Raw genomic sequence first — 19,341 nt, forward strand, 5'->3', positions numbered from 1 at the left:
ATATTCCCTATTCATTCATATATATATATCACAAAAAATATTCTGCTAGATATATATGTAATATTCCATTATAGATCTACATATATTCTAGCTATAGATCTATATATCTAGTGGAATATTACTCAGCCACGAAAAGAGGAAATCTACCATTTGTCACAACATGGATGGACCTTGAGGGCATTATGCTAAGTGAAATACATCAGAGAAAGACAAATACTATATGATTTCACTTATATGTGGAATCTTAAAAAAAAAACTCATAGAAAGAGATCTGACTCTGGTAGAAGTGATGGAGAGGAGAGGGGAACCTGAAGGAAGGTGGTCAAATGGTATAAACTTCCAATTATAATCTAAATAAGTCCTTGGGATGTAATGCACAACATGACGATCAGAGCTGACACTGTTGTATGGTATATAGGAAAGAGGAAATTCTAAGACTTCTTGTCACAGGGAGAACATTTTTTCCTTTTTCCTTCTTTGCATTATATCTACATGGGAAGGTGGGTCCTAACTGAACCTATTGTAATCATTTCATAATAGATGCAAATCAAACCATCACGCCGTATGTCTTAAACTTATACAGTGATGAATGTCAACTTTTTTTCAATAAAACAGGAAAAATATGTATTCACATAATCTATTTATTCTGAGCAAATGCCAAAGGAGACTCATACTTTCAAAGGACTTTTGGAGTTGTTCTCACTAAGGAGAACTAACGAGGGAAGATCAGAAGAGGAGGTCCCACTAATTAATCTGTGGGGGAATGGAACTGAGGTTTTTCTCTGGTCATCAGGGAAATCTCCAGTAGAGAAATCTACCCAAGAAGGCTTTAGAAACAGACTCAGTGGTCCACCGGATGAACTGGAGGGACTTCAGCCACGTAAACCCAGGAAAGGATCCCCTTCGTCTCTGCTGGAGGTAAGAGGAGAAGCGTGTGTGTCCAAGGTGCAGGCTTGCCCTGAGTCAAGGTGAACGTGAATTGCCTACTGGGTAGAAGAAAAGGACATTTAGCTTGTGCTCCTTCTATTGACTTAAATCACAGTATTTGGGGACATGTTCTAGATTCCATGAATGGCTGCATAGAATTAGTCTTGGAAGAGGAGATACACTTGTAGGATTAAAAATGAGTGATGATGCTCTGTTTTGTCTGTGCTCTGATAATGGAATAATAAGACTTGTACCCTAGCAATGATATTGTTCCTCTGATTTCACAGCCTCAGGATTTTTCTAAATTAATTCTGATCCACGAGGACACCACTTTACATACCGATCTCTGTTCCCAGTCATGTGAATATAAACCAAATAAGATCATGAATAAAGGGGTCAGATACATCTATACATCTAAGGAGCTGATTCCTGAAAATCTTATTCCAAGGAATTGGAATCCAATTGGTCCAATTGAACTGAAGTAAAAACATTCAGTCTATACCCCTTGCCGGGGCTAATTTTTATATTCACCGTCCTTTCTCGTGGTGGGACTGGGTCAGCTCATTTCTCTCCTTCCAGTCTCCAATGGATAAACTTCGAATTGGCACATTAATTTCTGTAAAGTATAACACCGATTTTGCTAAAACATAAGCACCCAGATTCTATTAAAAAGATTAACAGCACTCACTTAGGGGAAATAAGTAGAGATGACAGAATCACAGTAAGACAGTAACTCCGACTGCTTTGGGGTTTGAAATACCCCAAAAGATGCGGACATCTTTACACTGATTTGCAAATGGAGATAGTACGAACCTGCTCTGCCCCTTCCCTGAATCTCCTTGTGTGTGTCAGGAGTTCAGCTGAGTTAAGAGAGAATTGAATTACCGCATGTCAGAGTAGCGGATTGAAACAACCCTGAGCCGAAATAAATGTAACCACGAAGCTTTCGAACACGTACTGTGAGAATCACCTACTATGATAGTCTGAGCAAAAGGCTGAAACAGAGAAAGCCCCTCTCCCTCCCCCACATCATATCCCCTGAGAAATAGCCCTGATCAAGTGTCAGATGCATCAGTGCAGACGTGAGGGTCATTTCACTGTCAAAGGACCCCTGAACCAAAGTCTCCAGCAATTTCATGGACCCTGAGTTGGAGAGGAGGATACAGAGTGGACAAAGTTAGAGCAGGGAGAAATGACACCAGGGTTTCTCTCCCTCATCCCCTAAAGTAGCCTCAGAAGAGGACTTTGGCCCAAGGCTGCAACTAGCGATGTAGGCGTGCATTTGCTGGGGTGACTGGAGACATGCAAAGGGCATGAAAGACCAGAAGAGCCCTAGTCCTTGCTGCAACTCTTTTAGAGGCTGCAGGACATGAGCTGCAACCAGGTGCTAGGGGGTAGGGGGCAACTTTTCTAGGGGACCTGCCAGGGAAAGCCATTGTAATCGCCCGCAATCAGTCTGAAAATCATAGAGGTTTTCAGCCAGACTCCTTAGTGCGTATATATTTTAGAGGTGGAGGGTAGATAGGAGAGAGAGTCTGTTCCCTTATTATTTTATTCCTATGCCTTGGACTCTTAAGTCCTTTATTCAAAACTTTTGCATAAACTTAAATGTCTTCCCTTTCTCAACCACAAGCTGATTCCAGCCCCTTGGGTCTTGGGCCAGCCTAACATTCCTGGTCCTCATCCTTTCCTGGGTTTCTCCAAGCTCCTCCACTCACCTGTTCTAAGCTTTACAGGGTCCAGAAGACCAAGAAGGGCAAGTCTTTTCCAAAGGGCTTCCTCAGGCCAGCTCCGCTCTCCTGATCTCCTTGGTGTTGGGTTTGGCGAGCGTAGAGTGATGAGCCAAAGTTACTATTGATGATCGTCCTACAGATGTGAGTCACTACAACATTCCATCCACCTGGGACTGAGCTTTTCTTAGACACAGAATGCTTTCTCTTAAACTCTTCCAGCCTCTGCCTATTGCCCAGTTCCAAGGCTGCTTCCACGTTTTTAGGTATTCATTAGAGTAGTACCCTTACTTCTTGGTATGGGTTTCTATCTTCGTTCACTCAGTCTGCTAGAAGAGAATTATGATGGACAGAGTGGCTTAAACAACATACGTTTATATCTAGCACTTTTGCAGCCTGGGAGCCTGAGGTCCAGGTCAGGAAGACTTGGTGTGTGGTTTGTAGGTGACTGCTTCTCTCTGTATCCCCATGTGGCAGATGACAGAGAGGAGCAAGTTCTCTCCAGACTCTTAGAAGGGTACTAATGCCACCCATGAGCTCATCTAATTCTTATCAGCTCAGCTCCCCAAAGCCCCATCTCCTAGAGCCATCATATTGGGAGGTAAGGTTTCAACGTGAGGATGTGAGCAGCAGGAAGTAAAAACATTCAGTCCACAACAGTCCTATAAATGGAATCTTACACCATGTAGCCTTTGGCTTCTTTCTCTTAACACAATGCATTTGAGATTAACCCGCCTTGTGTGTATACTGTTCACTTTCACTGTTGAGTGATAGTTCGTTACATGGATGTACCAAGTTCATGGATCCATTTACCAGCTGGAGGCCATTTGGGCTGTTTACAGTTTTATAAATAAAGCCACCACTATAAATATTTGTTTACAGGTTTTGGCGTGATCATAAACTTTCATTTTTTTCCCCAAGTTTTTATTTAAATTCTACTTAGGAATGTATATGGTAAAATTGATTTCAGGTGTAGAATTTAGTGATATAAACTTTCACTTCTTTTGGGTAAATATGCCCGCCAGCACTATAGGAGACATCAAGTTGCTGCATATTCTCACGAGCACTTGGCATTGCCAGCTGTTTTGTAAAAAAAAAAAAATGTGATTGTTCTCATAGATGCATTATGCTGATGTACCTTATCATGGTTTTAAGAGTTTTGAGTTTGCGTGTATTCTGGAGGTGTCTTTTACTGGATACGCAGTCACAAACATTTTCTCCCAGAATGGCTTCTCTTTTCATTCTCTTAACAGTGAAATTTGCAGAGCAATCAAAATTGGTGAAGTTCAATTTAGCAGTTTTTTCTTTTACATACTGTGCTTTTGATGCCATAGCATATACATTTTTGTTGAACTGAAGGTCATGAAGATGTTTTCTATTTCCTGGGAGATCTTTTATCATTTTGGTTTTACATTTAGGTCTATGATCCATTTTGTATGAATTCTCATGTATGATACAAGATTTTTTAAAAGCACATTTGTTTCCAGTTTTCCTGGTGTCATTTGCCAAAAATACTGTTTTCTCTCTGTTGAATTGCTTGGCTGTATATATGAGTGCCTATTTTTGTACTCTACTTGGCTCTATTGATCAATGTGTCTTGACTTTTTTTTAGCGTTACAGTGAATCTGGACATGTATATCAGCAGTTCTGTCCTCCAAATCTGTTCTCTTTTTTCAAGATGCTTTGCCTAGTCCATTATCTTTTAATATATTTATTTTAGAACTAGCTTCTTAATATCTATTAAAAAACCCTACCTGGATATTAATTGAGATTGCATTGAACGAATCTCTGTATTATATATAACATATAGTGTATACATTCATTTATATGCATATTCATGAAACAAATGTCCTATAGCCAGCAGAAAAAATTAATGACAATTGATATCTGTATAATGACATTTACAATAATCTTATTCTATGAAAACCTGAAGGGTTTACATGTATACATGTAATAATCAATATTTCTTAATACTTTGTGGGCCCTTGTTTTGCTAGAAGCTGATGAACTGCTGTTTACAAAATTTAGTCTATATAAAGCAGTTCTAAAAGGACTTTCTCAAGATATATATTCAGTTTTGTAATGAGATCTCTGAAAAATCTCAGAATGAGTCAAATATTTTTCTTTGTCTCCATTTATATTTTAAATGCCTCATGTTAACTTGGAATTTCAAATGCCATTCTTCAATAAAGTTATAGGCTTTACATAAATTCTGCTTATAAATAATTTTCTAATAGTATCAGCTCAGGGGAAATATTTGGCTGTGTTTTCCAGGGAATATTGGCATAAAGCATAATCAAGTGATCTAATTTAATCATATGAGGAGCTCATTTTTACATGGCTCTACATTATTTCCAAAGAGAACTTATCTTTCAGATTCCTTGGTGTTCTCAACATTTCTCTTTAATTGATTCTTCTCTGTTAGATCAGGTTTCTGAGTTGTCAGGGGACTAGATCCTGATGCACCTGATGAGTTTCCATGGACTACCTTTAGAGACCTCTTCATGCTTCATGTCACTTTCAAGGGACCCAAATTGTGTTGGACTCTCACATTTTGGCCTTCACTTTCTCATTCCTTGATGGTCTTCATCAAGGTATAAATGATCTGTGTGGAGACACTTAGCTATTTCATTAAGATTCTTGGCTTCTTTCCAATATCTCTAATGGACTGACATTTAGAAGCCTGATTGAAAGATTTCAAGAACTAGGTTCTAAAGAGAGAACTCCCAGTTCATCCACCGGACTTTCTTTGTTTTTCCAGAACCCACTAAAGCGCAGTTTCTCACACGTCCCTTCCCTCTGTGCTAGTTCTATCTTTTCTGATCCTGGGAATAGTTTCCTACCATAGCTTCGGCTTGATAGATTTGCCTACAAACCTTACCTTCTTCTCTAACCTTACTCTTCTCTGGTCTGGAAAAGGAACATAATACTAAAAACTGGGGATTTTCCAGAAAATGCAGAATACAACTTTACAGTAACTATGTAGAAAGGAAACTAAAAATTGTAATTGTCTAATCCATAGTCAGGAAACATTAGAGAATTTATCTGGTATGGATTCAAAATGACTTGGGGAATTCTTATAAAAAGCAATGATTATTAGTATCCTTAATATCCTACTTTATTTTAGTTAGTATAGTTTTTAAACATGACATTATTAATAGCTTGTTTACTATTATTTGTCTTCTTTGTTGGAATATAAGCTCCATGAAAACAGAGTACTTTTTTCATTACTGAATTCAATAAACCTATAGTTGTGCTTGGCCCATAATGGACACTAAATGGATATCTGCTTAATTAACCCAAGAGTGATGGAGTTAAATCATCTACCTAAAGCATTTCTTTCTTTGACTCTTACATGAGCCAAGAGATCTAACTCTTTATATTTCATCTAGGGAGTGAGCTGTGTCTTTCTACCCATAAAATTAAGGCCATTGAGACCATGGTAGGAGCTAACCAAACTTCTATGGTGACAGAATTTCTCTTCTCTGGCTTCCCCAAGTTTGAAGATGGTAGCCTCCTCCTCTTCATTCCTTTGTTCATCATCTACACATTTATCATTGTTGGGAATCTCACTGTATTTTTTGCGGTCAGGATGGATGCCCACCTCCACAATCCTATGTACAATTTCATAAGCACCTTCTCCTTCTTGGAGGTCTGGTACACCACAGCCACCATCCCCAAGATGCTCTCCAACCTCATCAGTGAGAAGAGGACCATCTCCATGACTGGCTGCCTCCTGCAGATGTACTTCTTCCATTCTCTTGGAAATTCAGAGGGGATTTTGTTAACCACCATGGCCATTGACAGGTACGTTGCTATCTGCAACCCTCTCCGCTACCCAACCATTATGACCCCCCGGCTGTGTGCTCAGCTCTCTGCGGGCTCTTGCATCTTTGGCTTTCTTGTGTTACTCCCAGAGATTGCATGGATTTCCACACTGCCTTTCTGTGGGCCCAACCAAATCCATCAGATATTCTGTGACTTTGAACCTGTGCTACGCTTGGCCTGTACAGACACGTCCATGATTCTGATTGAGGATGTGATCCATGCTGTGGCCATCATCATCGCTGTACTGATCATTGCTCTCTCTTATATCGGAATCATCACTGTGATCCTGAGGATCCCTTCTGTTGAAGGCCGCCAGAAGGCCTTTTCTACCTGTGCATCTCATCTTGGTGTCTTTCTGATGTTCTATGGCAGTGTCTCCCTCATGTACCTGCGTTTCTCTGCCACTTTCCCACCAACTTTGGACACAGTCATTGCATTGATGTTTGCCGTTCTTGCTCCCTTTTTCAACCCTATCATTTATAGCTTGAGAAACAAGGATATGAAGATTGCTATTAAGAAGCTTCTCTTTTCTGGATCACCTGGGTGGCTTAGTTGGTTAAGTGTCTGACTTTGGCTCAGGTCATGATCTCAGGGTCCTGGGATTGAGCCTCCCTGCTGGGCAAGAGCCTGTTTCTTCATCTCCTTTTGCCCCTCCTCTACTCCCATTTGGGTTCTCTCTCTCTCTCAAATAAGTAGATATAATCTTTTCTTGTTTTTTTTTAAAGAAGCTTCTCTGCCTTCAGAAAGTGTTTAATGCAACTAGCAAGTTGATGCTAGTTCTTAGGCACCTCTCACTTTAGATGTTACTCTGACATACTAAATCATAAAATTAACATATAACTAATTCAATGTTACACTGATAGTTTCTATTTATTCCCATCTCCCCATGTACATGTTTATTTATACACATTTCATGTATCATGGACTTTTTGTTTTGACTAGCATAGATGGATAGATAATAGAAAGGAAATATAATGTTTAAATCATTAAAATAGATCTTGTAAACAATTTTATTGTTACTATATAAGTATTATTATTATTATTATATTATCCTTATTATTATTACAAAGGCATTAGTAACAACTGCAGATTGCAAAACATAGTGGTAAGATCTATTGAAGAGGTTAAATTTCATATTTGTTACCTTAAACATGAAGCAACCCTGGGAGGCATTGGATACACCTATTACCATCACTATGGTGATTGTATATGGTGTTTGTATATGTTCATACTCATCACACTGTACACATTAAATATGTTCTTTGTATACAAATTATATCTCAATAAAGTCGTTAAAAGTGAAATAGACTTTTCCACACTGTGTTAAATCATTGGAAATGCAATTTTGCCAATTAAAATTTTTTTCAGATCCCCTCATGTGATTTTCTTCTTTAGCTTGAGTATAATTGATGCACAATATTATAGTAGTTTCAGGCGTACAATATAGTGGTTCAACTTCTTTGTATATCATGCTGTGCTCCCCACAAATGTCGCCACCATCTGTCACCATGCAACACTATTACAGCACCATTGACTATGTTCCCTATGCTAGGTCTTTTATTCCCATGGCTTACTATTTTTTAATTTCAAGAAAAAATATTATAAGAAGTTAGACAAGGAAAATAGGCCCCCAAGTCACAGGAAGACATATTAGACAAAACTCAAGAGAGAAAGAAAGCATGTCTTCCCATCCAAAGTCTGATACATATTTCCAAGAAGATTACATGATAAAAACAACTAGATGAAGAAAAAGAGAAGAAGAGAGGAAGAAGAAGAAAGAAGAAGAAGAAGAAGAAGAAGAAGAAGAAGAAGAAGAAGAAGAAGAAGAAGAAGAAGAAGAAGAAGAAGAAGAAGAAGAAGGAAGACACAGTGGAGAAAGAGAAAAAGAAGAAGGATAGGAGGAGAAGGAAGAAAAATACTTTTGAGTTTTCAACAGAGCAGTGTATTGAGCACATGGAGTACAGAAAAAATCCTGTGAGACTTTTTCAATGGAGAGGTTAGTAGGACCAATGTGAATTGTTTAGGGTAAGAGAGATACATGCATTTGTGGCATGAGAAAAAATGACATTGTCCTTACACTTCAGTATTGGCACAAAATCCCAATGACATGTCTGTTATGAAAAGATCTTATTTTCTGTTAAATATTTTCTCAAGTTTTTCCGTGTCAGTACATTTCTTTTGAGACTTTCCGCACATGTATCCATGTTAGAAGAGCAGCACTGCCACAAATGTGCTCTTTGTGTGGCGTCCTGGTAGACACACATACTTGGGGCCATAAGCACTTTGCTGGAGAAAGTAGTTTGCAATGTTCGGAGTGATAAGTACAAATACAAAAAAAAAAAAATACGTTGATCCTAAAATCTAATGAGAGAAGAGTACAGTGAGGATCTTACTGCTAATTAACTCCATGAGGAAAAGTGATCCTTTCCACTGTGGTGCAAGGCAGGAATCCCCTATGGCGCCCACTTCCCTCCTTGCTATTCCCTGGGATATCTGTGAAAGTAGCTGTAAGTCCCCCTGTGGAGGGCTGGAGGGATATCAAGGACGCAGAGACCCAGACAGACAGAGGAGTCCCTGTGGTCTTTGGTAGAGGTGAGTGCAGAAGGCCAAGTCTCGAGAAAGAATTCACTCACTATGTGTAAGAATAAGAACGTCATAACCTGAGGACTCAAAAGCTTCAAATGTTGCTAAGGTGCAAAGGCACATATGGGGGAGACTGTGCTGGGTACACATGTATGTGAAGCCGGATACTCCATTATGATGCCGTCTTTTGATAGGTCATTTTTTCCAGACTTGATTAGGACTCTTACTCAAAGTGGATTGTCATACTTCCCTTTCCAAACAGTCCTTAATTTTCTTTGTTCCCTGTCCATGGCTGTCTTGTGGGCTAAATGATCACTGCACCCAGTAGCTTGGCTCCAGGTTAATTTACTTGACACCAACCATCTTTTGCATGCCAACCCTCTTTTAGTTTACTGCCCTGAAGGAGGAACCCTGTCTAAAGAAGACAAAACAAGTAGTCGGTAATTATTATCAAACGTGATACATACATGACAGAAACCCCAGGGTCATAGTGCCCAACATTCTGGAGTGTTTACTATATTCCTGACACTATTTAAGGCATTGAAAGGATGTCCCACAAATCAGTAGAGGCAGCCAAGTGTCTGGGTTGAAACGCATCACTAGAGGTTACAGAGCATGGATTTACATTCTGACTGCAGCTGAGAATCCCTGGGCCAAGTGTTTCATCTGTCTGTGCTCATGTCTTTTCATCTGTAAAGTGGGGATAATCTTACCTCTTTAGAGCATTAGGTAGGAAGTATAGCTCGTGCTTTGGGCATTGCTTGTTCAGTAAGTGACTTGATACCCCACCACACTCTAGAATGCTGTTATTGCTATTATACAGGGTCTCCCGTTCTTTGAACATTATGTGCCAGTATTAATATTTTCTCCACCTTGCAAGAGAGGAATTAAAGGCATAGAAAAGCTAAGTCACGGGGTTTATAAGGGGTGGGGAGCATGCAGAAACATGACCAGTATTAAGCATTATTTTTTGTAAGCAGAGGGGGAATGGCTATCCTACAGTCCGAGGACATGATACACACAGGAGCTATGGTGATCCCGCAAAGAGTGTGCATGAGGGCACTCTGGGGGAACGGCACTGGGGATGCTAGGAGGAGAAGCCGGAGCAAGTTTGGAGTCAGATGTGTGGGCTTAGAGCTCATGAAAGAGAGTTGGCTGGAGAAAAACATCTGCAAGTAGTAATAATTGAGATCTTGTCAGTGGATGAGATCACCACAGGAGCAAATAGAATTATTGAGAACAGAGTGGATGCAGGAAGTGAGCACTTGGAGAACAGTTAGTGGGAGAGAGAAGAGAAGAGTAAGGATGATAGAATGAATGAAAACAAGTGAAACAAAACAAAAAGACAAAACCAGAACCACTTCTGAGAGCCATTGGGAATATGTAATGTAACTTCTGTTTATTTTTATTCATGTCCCTTACTCTTAGAGATGGAATCCTAGAAGTGGAGGAGGAAAGCCTCAGGTAAAGGGATGAACTGTGTCCAGAGCCAGATGACAACAGAGTCTCCATTAACATGGGCAGGCAGGGCGATGCTGAGCTTGGTTGGAAGAGCTTCAGTGCAGAAGTGGGGGAGCAAGCGCGCAGCCATGCTGTAGGAGAACGAAAGGTGTGGGGAGTTGGAATTTACCACCTGTCCAAGAAGCTGCCTGTTAAGCAGTGATTAAGTCCTGTGAATATATTTACTTAATCCTACAGATTCCCTATTAGATAGATACTATTGTACTCTCATTTTGCAAATGAGTACTTGAACCTAAAAGATTAAGTAATTTGCCAAAAGACGGGTAGGTAGTAAGAGACTCGATTGGGGTTTCAGTGTAGACTACTGGTCTACATTCCAATCCCCTAGAACAGAAAGCTCCAAGGAAGAATGTGCAAGAATGTTCATTGGGGTAGAAAGAAAAAATAATAATACAATTTCTATTGTGTTTATTTTTATTCTTGTCCCTTACTTCTAAAATTCATTATAATATACACATATATTTTGAATTATTAGATCATAATATAGTAATTGTGTGTAACTTACAAAATTCCCGTAGTTGTATTGTGTGTAACTTAAAAATTCCCATAGTTGTATTACAGGTGAAGCTGAACACAGCTGTACTATCACTGTGATTGTGCCTCTGACGGAGTTAGAAAACATGTCAAATATTAATCAATATGCACAAGCATGTGGCATCAGGAAAAAATAAAAACTTCCAGTTCTATCCTGTTATGCATTGGAGTTATTTAGCTGTACATCATCCTTTCTTCTCCTCCTCCGCTTGAGCTGGTATGTGCCCTCTCCTGCATTCACAGGGAGCTCTGCTGGGCACATGGAGGGTGCAAACCTGTCAGCAGTGACGGAATTTGTCTTCACTGGCTTCCCCCAGCTCCAGGATGGTGGCCTCCTGTACTTCTTCCCCTTACTCTTCATCTACACCTTTGTTGTCGTTGGGAATCTATTGATCTTCTTTGCGGTCAGGATGGATGTCCGCCTCCACAACCCCATGTACAACTTCATCAGCACCTTCTCCTTCCTGGAGGTCTGGTACACCACAGCCACCATCCCCAAGATGCTCTCCAACCTGGTCAGTGAGAAGAAGACCATCTCCATGACCGGCTGCCTCCTGCAGATGTACTTCTTCCATTCCCTTGGGAATTCAGAGGAGATCTTGCTGATCACTATGGCCATTGACAGGTACGTGGCCATCTGCAACCCTCTCCGCTACCAGATGATCATGACCCCCCGGCTGTGTTCTCAGCTGTCTGCAGGCTCCTGCATCTTTGGCTTCCTCATCCTACTTCCTGAGATTGTAACGATTTCCACACTGCCCTTCTGTGGGCCCAACCAAATCCATCAGATCTTCTGTGACTTGGTGCCAGTGCTGAGGCTGGCCTGTACAAACGCGTCCGTGATTCTGGTTGAAGATGTGATCCACGCTGTGGCCATTATCATCACCATTCTAATCATTGCCCTATCCTACATCAGAATCGTCTCTGTGATCCTGAGGATCCCCTCTGCTGAGGGTCGGCAGAAGGCCTTTTCTACCTGTGGGGGCCATCTCACTGTCTTCCTGATTTTCTTTGGCAGTGTGTCCCTCATGTACTTGCGTTTCAATGCCACCTACCCCCCAGCTTTGGACACAGCCATTGCACTGATGTTTACTGTCCTTGCTCCATTCTTCCACCCCATCATTTATAGTCTGAGAAACAAGGACATGAAGAATGCAATTAGAAAACTCGTCCAGGGGATCCCTGGGTGGCTCAGTGGTTTGGCGCCTGCCTTTGGCCCAAGGCGTGATCCTGGAGTCCCAGGATCGAGTCCCACGTCAGGCTCCCGGTGCATGGAGCCTGCTTCTCCCTCTGCCTGTATCTGTCTGTCTGTCTCTCTCTCTGTCTATCATAAATAAATAAATAAATCTTAAAAAAAAAATAGAAAACTCGTCCATCTTCGGAAAGCATCGAGCATGTCTGGAAGTTCATTCTGAGCAGCAGCTCCACTTCCACTGTTTTAATGTTTCTCTAACAGATTAAAAAATGAAACTATATCTAGTTCTTTGTCACACTGAACTTTCCGTCTGTTCTCCTGATTACTTTCCCTTATAGCTACGAAAACGCATCTGTCCTAGCTATAACACCTGATGTTGGTGTTATATGGTCAAGAGTTTTATTATGGGGTTGAAAGCCTTGCTTGCTTTCTTGTGAAAAGTTGTAACTAAAGACAAACTTCAGAAGCCAGCTGCATGCTTCAGGTATTACACCTCAGGAAAGTTTTCTATTTCATTGCAGATCATGAGTGATCTGATTAGGTTTGTTGGGAAGCAGATGCCTTGTTTAAAAAAGGGAAAATAATAGTTAAGGAAGAAAACTATATTTTTAGTTGTGTAATTAGCTCTTCATTAGAATAATAGGCATCTACATTTAGTAAGACTAAATTATTGCCAGACTTGTTCATAAGAAAAGTCCTTTGAAAAAAAAAAAAAAAGAAAAGTCCTTTGCGGGACATTATTTACACGAAAACACTTCAGTGCACACAGATACACACAGATAAGGATCTTCATCATAGCTTGCCACCCAGGGCTAAGCATCTTTATTTCCTTTAGCAGAAAAGTCTTTCATCCATCAAATGGCAGTTTTAAATAACAAACAATTCATTTGACTTCTTAACCAAAAGTTCTAAAAATTTTCCTCTTTTTGCTATATCCAATACTATTGCCTTAAGTTTCCATCATTTATGCACGCCCATTATAATTATCTTTATAAAACACAAGTACAAATTTTGGTATGAAAATAGGAATTTTATCCTACATGTTTAAATTGTCTTCCTCAATAGTCCAACAAAACAACCAAAACCAAGTTCGTATTAATTTCTCTAAACCCAAAAGACACACAGAACACAAAACCATCCTCCCAGCATACATCACACTCATTCTTCTGGAAAACAACAACAACAACAACAAAAAGAAACAAACAAACAAAAAAACCAAACAAACAAAAAACCCATAAAAAACAAACAAACAAAAAAACACAAATCCAACAGCTATGTAAGTCGTGAGAAAGAAAGAAAGGTGATTTCAATAGACAAAATGTAAATACTCTCTTAAAGTCATAATACACACGAAGCAAAATTTGAGGGAGTTCAATACAGGCAAGGGAAGGACCTATTTAGGAAATATTTTGAAGTAATCTTTTTGATAAAACTGTTGGATTTAACCTGGATTTCCAACCAAAACCTGGATTTTGTTAAATGCATTTTGGGGCCTGTAAATACAGGTTCCTTAACAGATCCCTAGAATGTTTCTGTTCATCAAATGATGGGTTTACCTATTCATCCCTGTCTTTTGGTGGATGGGATGTTAAGTAAAGCTGGAACATCTTTGCTTCAAAAGTCTGAGTTTAGGATTCCACAAGCAACAGAGAAAATTCATTCCTACACGGCACCCTAAGCTGTACGCAGTGACTTTGAACATGAGTCATAATCATCAAAAGTAAAGAAAACAAACAAAGGTCGATAAGGAAACAAAAAATTATCCAGCAAGACCTCTACATAGACTAAGGCTTGTGCTTCATGGTTTCATGGTAGTCTCTCCAGAAAATTTGTATTCCTGCTCCATGGCAACCAGCATTCACATCATTAGGTCAGCATTCCTAAGTCTGCAGCAGGTGTTGGGGAGACCAATGTACCACGGGAGCTGGAGAATCTACAGAAAGACCGTGGAGGATGCGTAACGTATTCAAGCTATGCTCCCACATACGGACACTCACTGTTGTCAATTGAGTATTATATAACTTCCCATACCGAAGGAAAACAAACCAAAAGATTTAGAAATGATTCTGTTAATCTAAAAGGTTATTGATAAAAAAAATAAAAAATAAAAAATAATAAAAAATAAAAGGGTATTGATTTCTCCAAGTGTCACTTAGTGTTTATATAGCTCAATGATTTACACTTTTCCTGTGGTGCATTTAAAACAAGAGTGGGGAGGAAGAGTGTTCTAAAAGCAACAAACTTATTGGAATTAGGGAATAAAGAGACTGTGCAAATATGTCCTTCTGTAATGCTGCCACTGGTGCCCATCTGCCAATGAGATGCTTACTTGAATTACACTAGGGCAACTCTAGGATTCAGTGATGGCAGGTCTGCTAGGTTAAAAAGAGGGCATTATTGTCATTCAGCCCTTTCAATCTCTAGGCTTCCTAACACCTGAATGAGGGCAAAAACAGACCAATTAAGTATTTCTTTTTCTTAAAGCAAATTAAGTCATTCTCCTTTCTTGTCAATTTATGCATCTCCTCATAGAAATAATTTTATTTCTAGAAACAGTGAGCAGATGAACCACAGATTATATATGAAAAGTAAACTTACCAAATGTTACTGATACTAAAAACAGATTAGTTTCCATGGGGGGAAAATAGATAAATTAAATGAATTTGCATATTCAAAGGAGCATATAATATATTGCTTAGCGATGAAATCCTGTAGTAGTACTACACTGGGGAGAGAAACACGAAGGAAAAAGATCTTCCTTGATTATTTCTTTTTCCCTGATTATTTTCAATGGTTAAAAATAAATGTGACTTACACAATGGTAGTTAATATAAATTTGTTTTTATATAGTATTTTAAGTCGTCAAATTCCATAACTAGATAGGGATGAGGAGAGAGGTCCTTTTTCCTAACACCGCACACCCTTGAGTCATGCTCACTGACCACATTCATATGAAGGACACAACCCCAATGTTATGCTACTGTATCAAGAAACTTCTAAGATATTTTCTTTCTTTTTTTTTTTTAAAGATTTTATTTATTTATTTATGAGAGACATGGAGAAAGAGGCAGAGACACAGGCAGAGGGAGAAGCAGGCTCCATGCAGGGAGCCTGATGTGGGACTCAATCCTGGGACTCCAGCATCACACCCTGAGCCAAAGGCAGACGGTCAACCACTGAGCCACCCAGGTGTCCCTCTAAGATATTTTCTATAAGAATGATGAATAGAAAAAAAAGTTAATCTATATGTTGTTTTATTTTATAATGTTTGCAACACCCAGTAAACAAAATGGTATACAAGAACTATGCACCAATCTTTCATATGTTTTGTGGAGAAAAATAGGAAATTTAAAGAGTTCATCAAAATCAATAGGAATAATTTGAAGGAGAGCCCCATGTACGTTGTTGGAAGGAAAAAGTGGGCATTCTTTCATCGTCTTCTTTAGAACTGGCTCATTTTCCCAAATGACATGGTTTCACAAAAATTGTTCTACTTTTTCTTCACTCACTTATTCACAATACTTACCATGCCAATAAATCACCCTCAACACTACCCTATGTGATCTGTGTTTTTGTAAGGATGAGGTCTGCCCAAACTGTTCTTTGTATGGAGCCCTCCCAATTCCATACCAAGATGGAGACTGACCGGTTAAATCATAATGATGACAAGAAAAAGGCGGTAGCAATGGTCACCAGGATCTGTGAATCTTCCATGAAGCACTGAATCCCCTTTGACCTGGAGATCTAATGAGAAGATAGTGCAGAGGTGCTCTGATAATTGACCCCATGAGAGAAAAGATTGATTTCTACTTATTTACCAGGGGATACATCCTCAGTGGAGCTCATTTCCCCTCTAGTGTCCTCTGTAGGATGGCTATAACAAGTCCTAAGAGAGGGTGAAAGGACATTTGGAAATGCAGAGACCCAGGGAGAAGGAAGAGCCCTCCTGTATCTGTCAGAGGTAAGCCTAGCGTCACTGAGGTCTGGGGGAGAAAGCATCCAATTCCTCCCATATTTGGGATGAAACACACCCTAAAGACTCAGTGAAGATTTGAGAAGGCTTGAATTTGGGCCCTGCACTAGGGCTTCTGAGAAAGTTCCATCATTGGAGCTATGGGCTCTGCATATTTTCAATCAGAAACTATAACCAGTTATTTAGACTGTGTGATGCTCTAAGATACGAATGTTTATGCTTTCCTTCCCACCTGCCTTGCTTCTGGATTTTTCTGGCTTTAATGATGGTTTCAAGTCTTATCCAAACCTATTCATTATAAAAGAAGCTACTCTCAAGTACTTAATACATCTTAGGGGGCACGAAAGACAAAAAGCTGATCCTGCCCTGATAGACGTTCACAATACAGTGAATTGAAACAGATACAAGAATTGCAATGAAACATGGTAAGGTTTATGGCAGGGGCCCCGTGAAGGACACATGAGTAGAACCCAGATGTGTGTGTGTGCATGTGTGTGCACACGTGTATCAATGTCGGGAAGGAGATGAGAGCACAGCAACAATCGTGAGGCTTCTGATAGGAGGCAGTGGCTGAGCCGAAACCTGAAGGAATCCCAAGAGTTTCCCAGTGAAGAAAAGTGAGTCTGAAGGCCTTCCAAGAAGAGGGTTGCCATTCACAAAGCCAACGATCCCAGGGAGGTGGCAGCGAACCATGAAAACCACCATAGTGCGGGAGAGAGTGGCAGGTGGCGGGGGGTGGGGGGCGGATATGTGGGTCTGAAGTCTGGGAAACACACCTGTGCTGGAGACAGAGGTTTGACAACTATGTGTTCATCAACGGAGTGTAGAGGAACATGATCTTAGGGTCCATAGCAGGACCTTGCAGTATATAGCCATGTACTGAATGAGCAGAGAAGATTGGTCCATAATACATAAAATTAGGAAACAATGATATAACACACAGCTGAGAGGAGGCTACTGTCTAGGAACAGGAACAGTTCCTAGAACAGCTGTCTAGGAACAGCTGGAGTGGGGTTTCATGAGAGCCAAGGGAGAAAATCTTCAAAGAGCAGTAATCAGGAGTTTCTGGCACAAAAGTATGGACATAATATAATAACTGAAACTCTCCATTGTTTTACAGTTATCATGTCCCTGACACACAGGACAGAATGGCTTCTGTAAGCGCCAGTAAAGAGGGGATTCACACAGCAAATGGTTGAGGAGTGAACAAGATCTGAACAAAATGGTGCTAATATTAAGAAAGCTGATCTAGGAAGGAAATGATAACAGACATTAAGCATCAATGCCAGGGACTTTGAGACATTAATTTATTTAATACTCACAACTCTGGTTGCACTAATATGTTTTCAGCTACCGAAGGAGATGCTGAGCCTCGGAGACATTGTGTAACTGGCCCATTATCATCCAAATAATATGTGGCAGGATGAGAATTCAGGCTCATATGTTTGATTGGAACCCCTGCTATTCGTTAATCATTATGCTATGCTGTGTCCTAAATAAAAAGATCACAGATACAGGCAAGTCACTGGTTATTTTGAACCTGGGAAATGTTGGAACACAAAGCACCAGGCACCGAAATAATATTTAGGGTTATACTGTATTGATTCCCTTCTCTGTTAATTGGGCATAACCTCTCCTGCATTCACAGGGAGCTCTGCTGGGCACATGGAGGGTGCAAATCTGTCAGCAGTGATGGAATTTGTCTTCACTGGCTTCCCCCAGCTCCAGGATGGTGGCCTCCTGTACTTCTTCCCCTTACTCTTCATCTACGCCTTTGTTGTCGTTGGGAATCTATTGATCTTCTTTGCGGTCAGGATGGATGCCCGCCTCCACAACCCTATGTACAACTTCATCAGCACCTTCTCCTTCCTGGAGGTCTGGTACACCACAGCCACCATCCCCAAGATGCTCTCCAACCTGATCAGTGAGAAGAAGACCATCTCCATGACCGGCTGCCTCCTGCAGATGTACTTCTTCCATTCCCTTGGGAACACTGAAGGAGCCCTGCTGACTGTCATGGCCATTGACAGGTACGTGGCCATCTGCAACCCACTCCGCTACCTGACCATCATGACCCCTCGGCTGTGTGCTCAGCTCTCTGCAGGCTCTTGTATCTTTGGTCTCCTCATCCTTCTACCTGAGATTGTGTGGATTTCTACTCTGCCCTTCTGTGGCCCCAACCAAATCCATCAGATCTTCTGTGACTTCACACCGTTATTACGTTTAGCCTGTACTGATGCCTCTGTGATCCTGGTGCAAGATGTGATTCATGCTCTGGCCATTCTGATAACAGGTCTGATCATTTCCCTTTCCTACATCAGAATTGTCACCGTGATCCTGGGCATCCCTTCTGCAGAGGGCCGTAAAAAGGCCTTCTCCACCTGTGCCGCCCACATTGCTGTCTTCCTGCTATTTTTCGGCAGCGTGGCCCTCATGTATCTTAGATTCTCTGCCACGTATACACCATTCTGGGATGCTGCCATTGCTCTGACCTTCTCTGTCCTCGCCCCCTTTTTCAATCCCATTATATACAGCCTGAGAAATAAGGATATGAAAGATGCTATTAAGAAACTCCTTTGCCCTCAAAAGGTGTTTAATGTACCTGGTAGGTGACTTACACACGCGTCCTCTACACAAATGGAGCTTTCATGAAATATCAGCCCCACAGACAGTAGAACTTAAAATAATTACTCAATTAGTCCAAATTTCTTCTCCACGAGCTGGTAGGTAGACTGATGAAGTTCTCTGAGAACTCACAGAGATGACAAACATACCAATTCCACTCCTTACTTTTTAGGATCAGTGGACTGTTTTCTTTCTTGTATCTCCCATCTTATTTGATGCTTAAGATTTTATGTATTTGTTTATTTATATTTTTAGAGAGAGAGAAGGGGAGAGAGAGGGGGAGAGAAGCAGGCTCCCTGCTCAGTGCGTAGCTCCATGCAGGACTCAATCTCACAACCCCGAGATCATGATCCCAGCTAAAACCAAGAGTAGGATGCTTAAATGACTAAGCCACTCAAGACACCCCATTTTGTTTGATTTTAATT

At 40.5% G+C, this 19,341-nt stretch overlaps 3 protein-coding genes across 3 annotated transcripts; all 3 read left to right on the plus strand.

Annotated features, from left to right (window-relative positions):
- The first annotated feature begins 381 nt into the window (after positions 1–381).
- On the plus strand, positions 382–11,260 carry LOC125754540 (olfactory receptor 6K3-like). The gene is given in 5 exon segments (XM_049106904.1): positions 382–405; positions 6,050–6,074; positions 6,077–6,099; positions 6,157–7,028; positions 11,140–11,260. Coding segments are annotated over 5 exon segments (1,065 nt in total).
- A 78-nt stretch (positions 11,261–11,338) lies between these two features.
- LOC112642829 (olfactory receptor 6K3-like) lies at positions 11,339–16,042 on the plus strand. The gene is made up of 2 exons (XM_025420636.3): positions 11,339–12,309; positions 15,898–16,042. The coding sequence occupies exons 1-2, from the start codon at positions 11,384–11,386 to the stop codon at positions 16,040–16,042; spliced, it is 1,071 nt and encodes a 356-aa protein (XP_025276421.3). The 5' UTR covers positions 11,339–11,383.
- A 1,875-nt stretch (positions 16,043–17,917) lies between these two features.
- LOC112665248 (olfactory receptor 6K3-like) lies at positions 17,918–18,904 on the plus strand. The gene has a single exon (XM_025420696.3). It carries the CDS (start codon positions 17,957–17,959, stop codon positions 18,902–18,904), a length of 948 nt encoding a protein of 315 aa, XP_025276481.3. The 5' UTR covers positions 17,918–17,956.
- The last annotated feature ends 437 nt before the right edge of the window (positions 18,905–19,341 follow it).

Source organism: Canis lupus, chromosome 38, assembly GCF_003254725.2.
Source record: "Canis lupus dingo isolate Sandy chromosome 38, ASM325472v2, whole genome shotgun sequence".
Lineage (NCBI taxonomy): Eukaryota > Metazoa > Chordata > Mammalia > Carnivora > Canidae > Canis > Canis lupus.

Bases quoted from the DNA above. Each gene is read 5' to 3' on its own strand.
- LOC112642829 (XM_025420636.3), top strand. From the start codon at position 11,384: ATGGAGGGTGCAAACCTGTCAGCAGTGACGGAATTTGTCTTCACTGGC. The intron at 12,310-15,897 runs GTGGCTCAGTGG...TGTTTTTGTAAG, and splicing joins CTCGTCCAGGGGATCCCTGG to GATGAGGTCTGCCCAAACTG.
- LOC112665248 (XM_025420696.3), top strand. From the start codon at position 17,957: ATGGAGGGTGCAAATCTGTCAGCAGTGATGGAATTTGTCTTCACTGGC.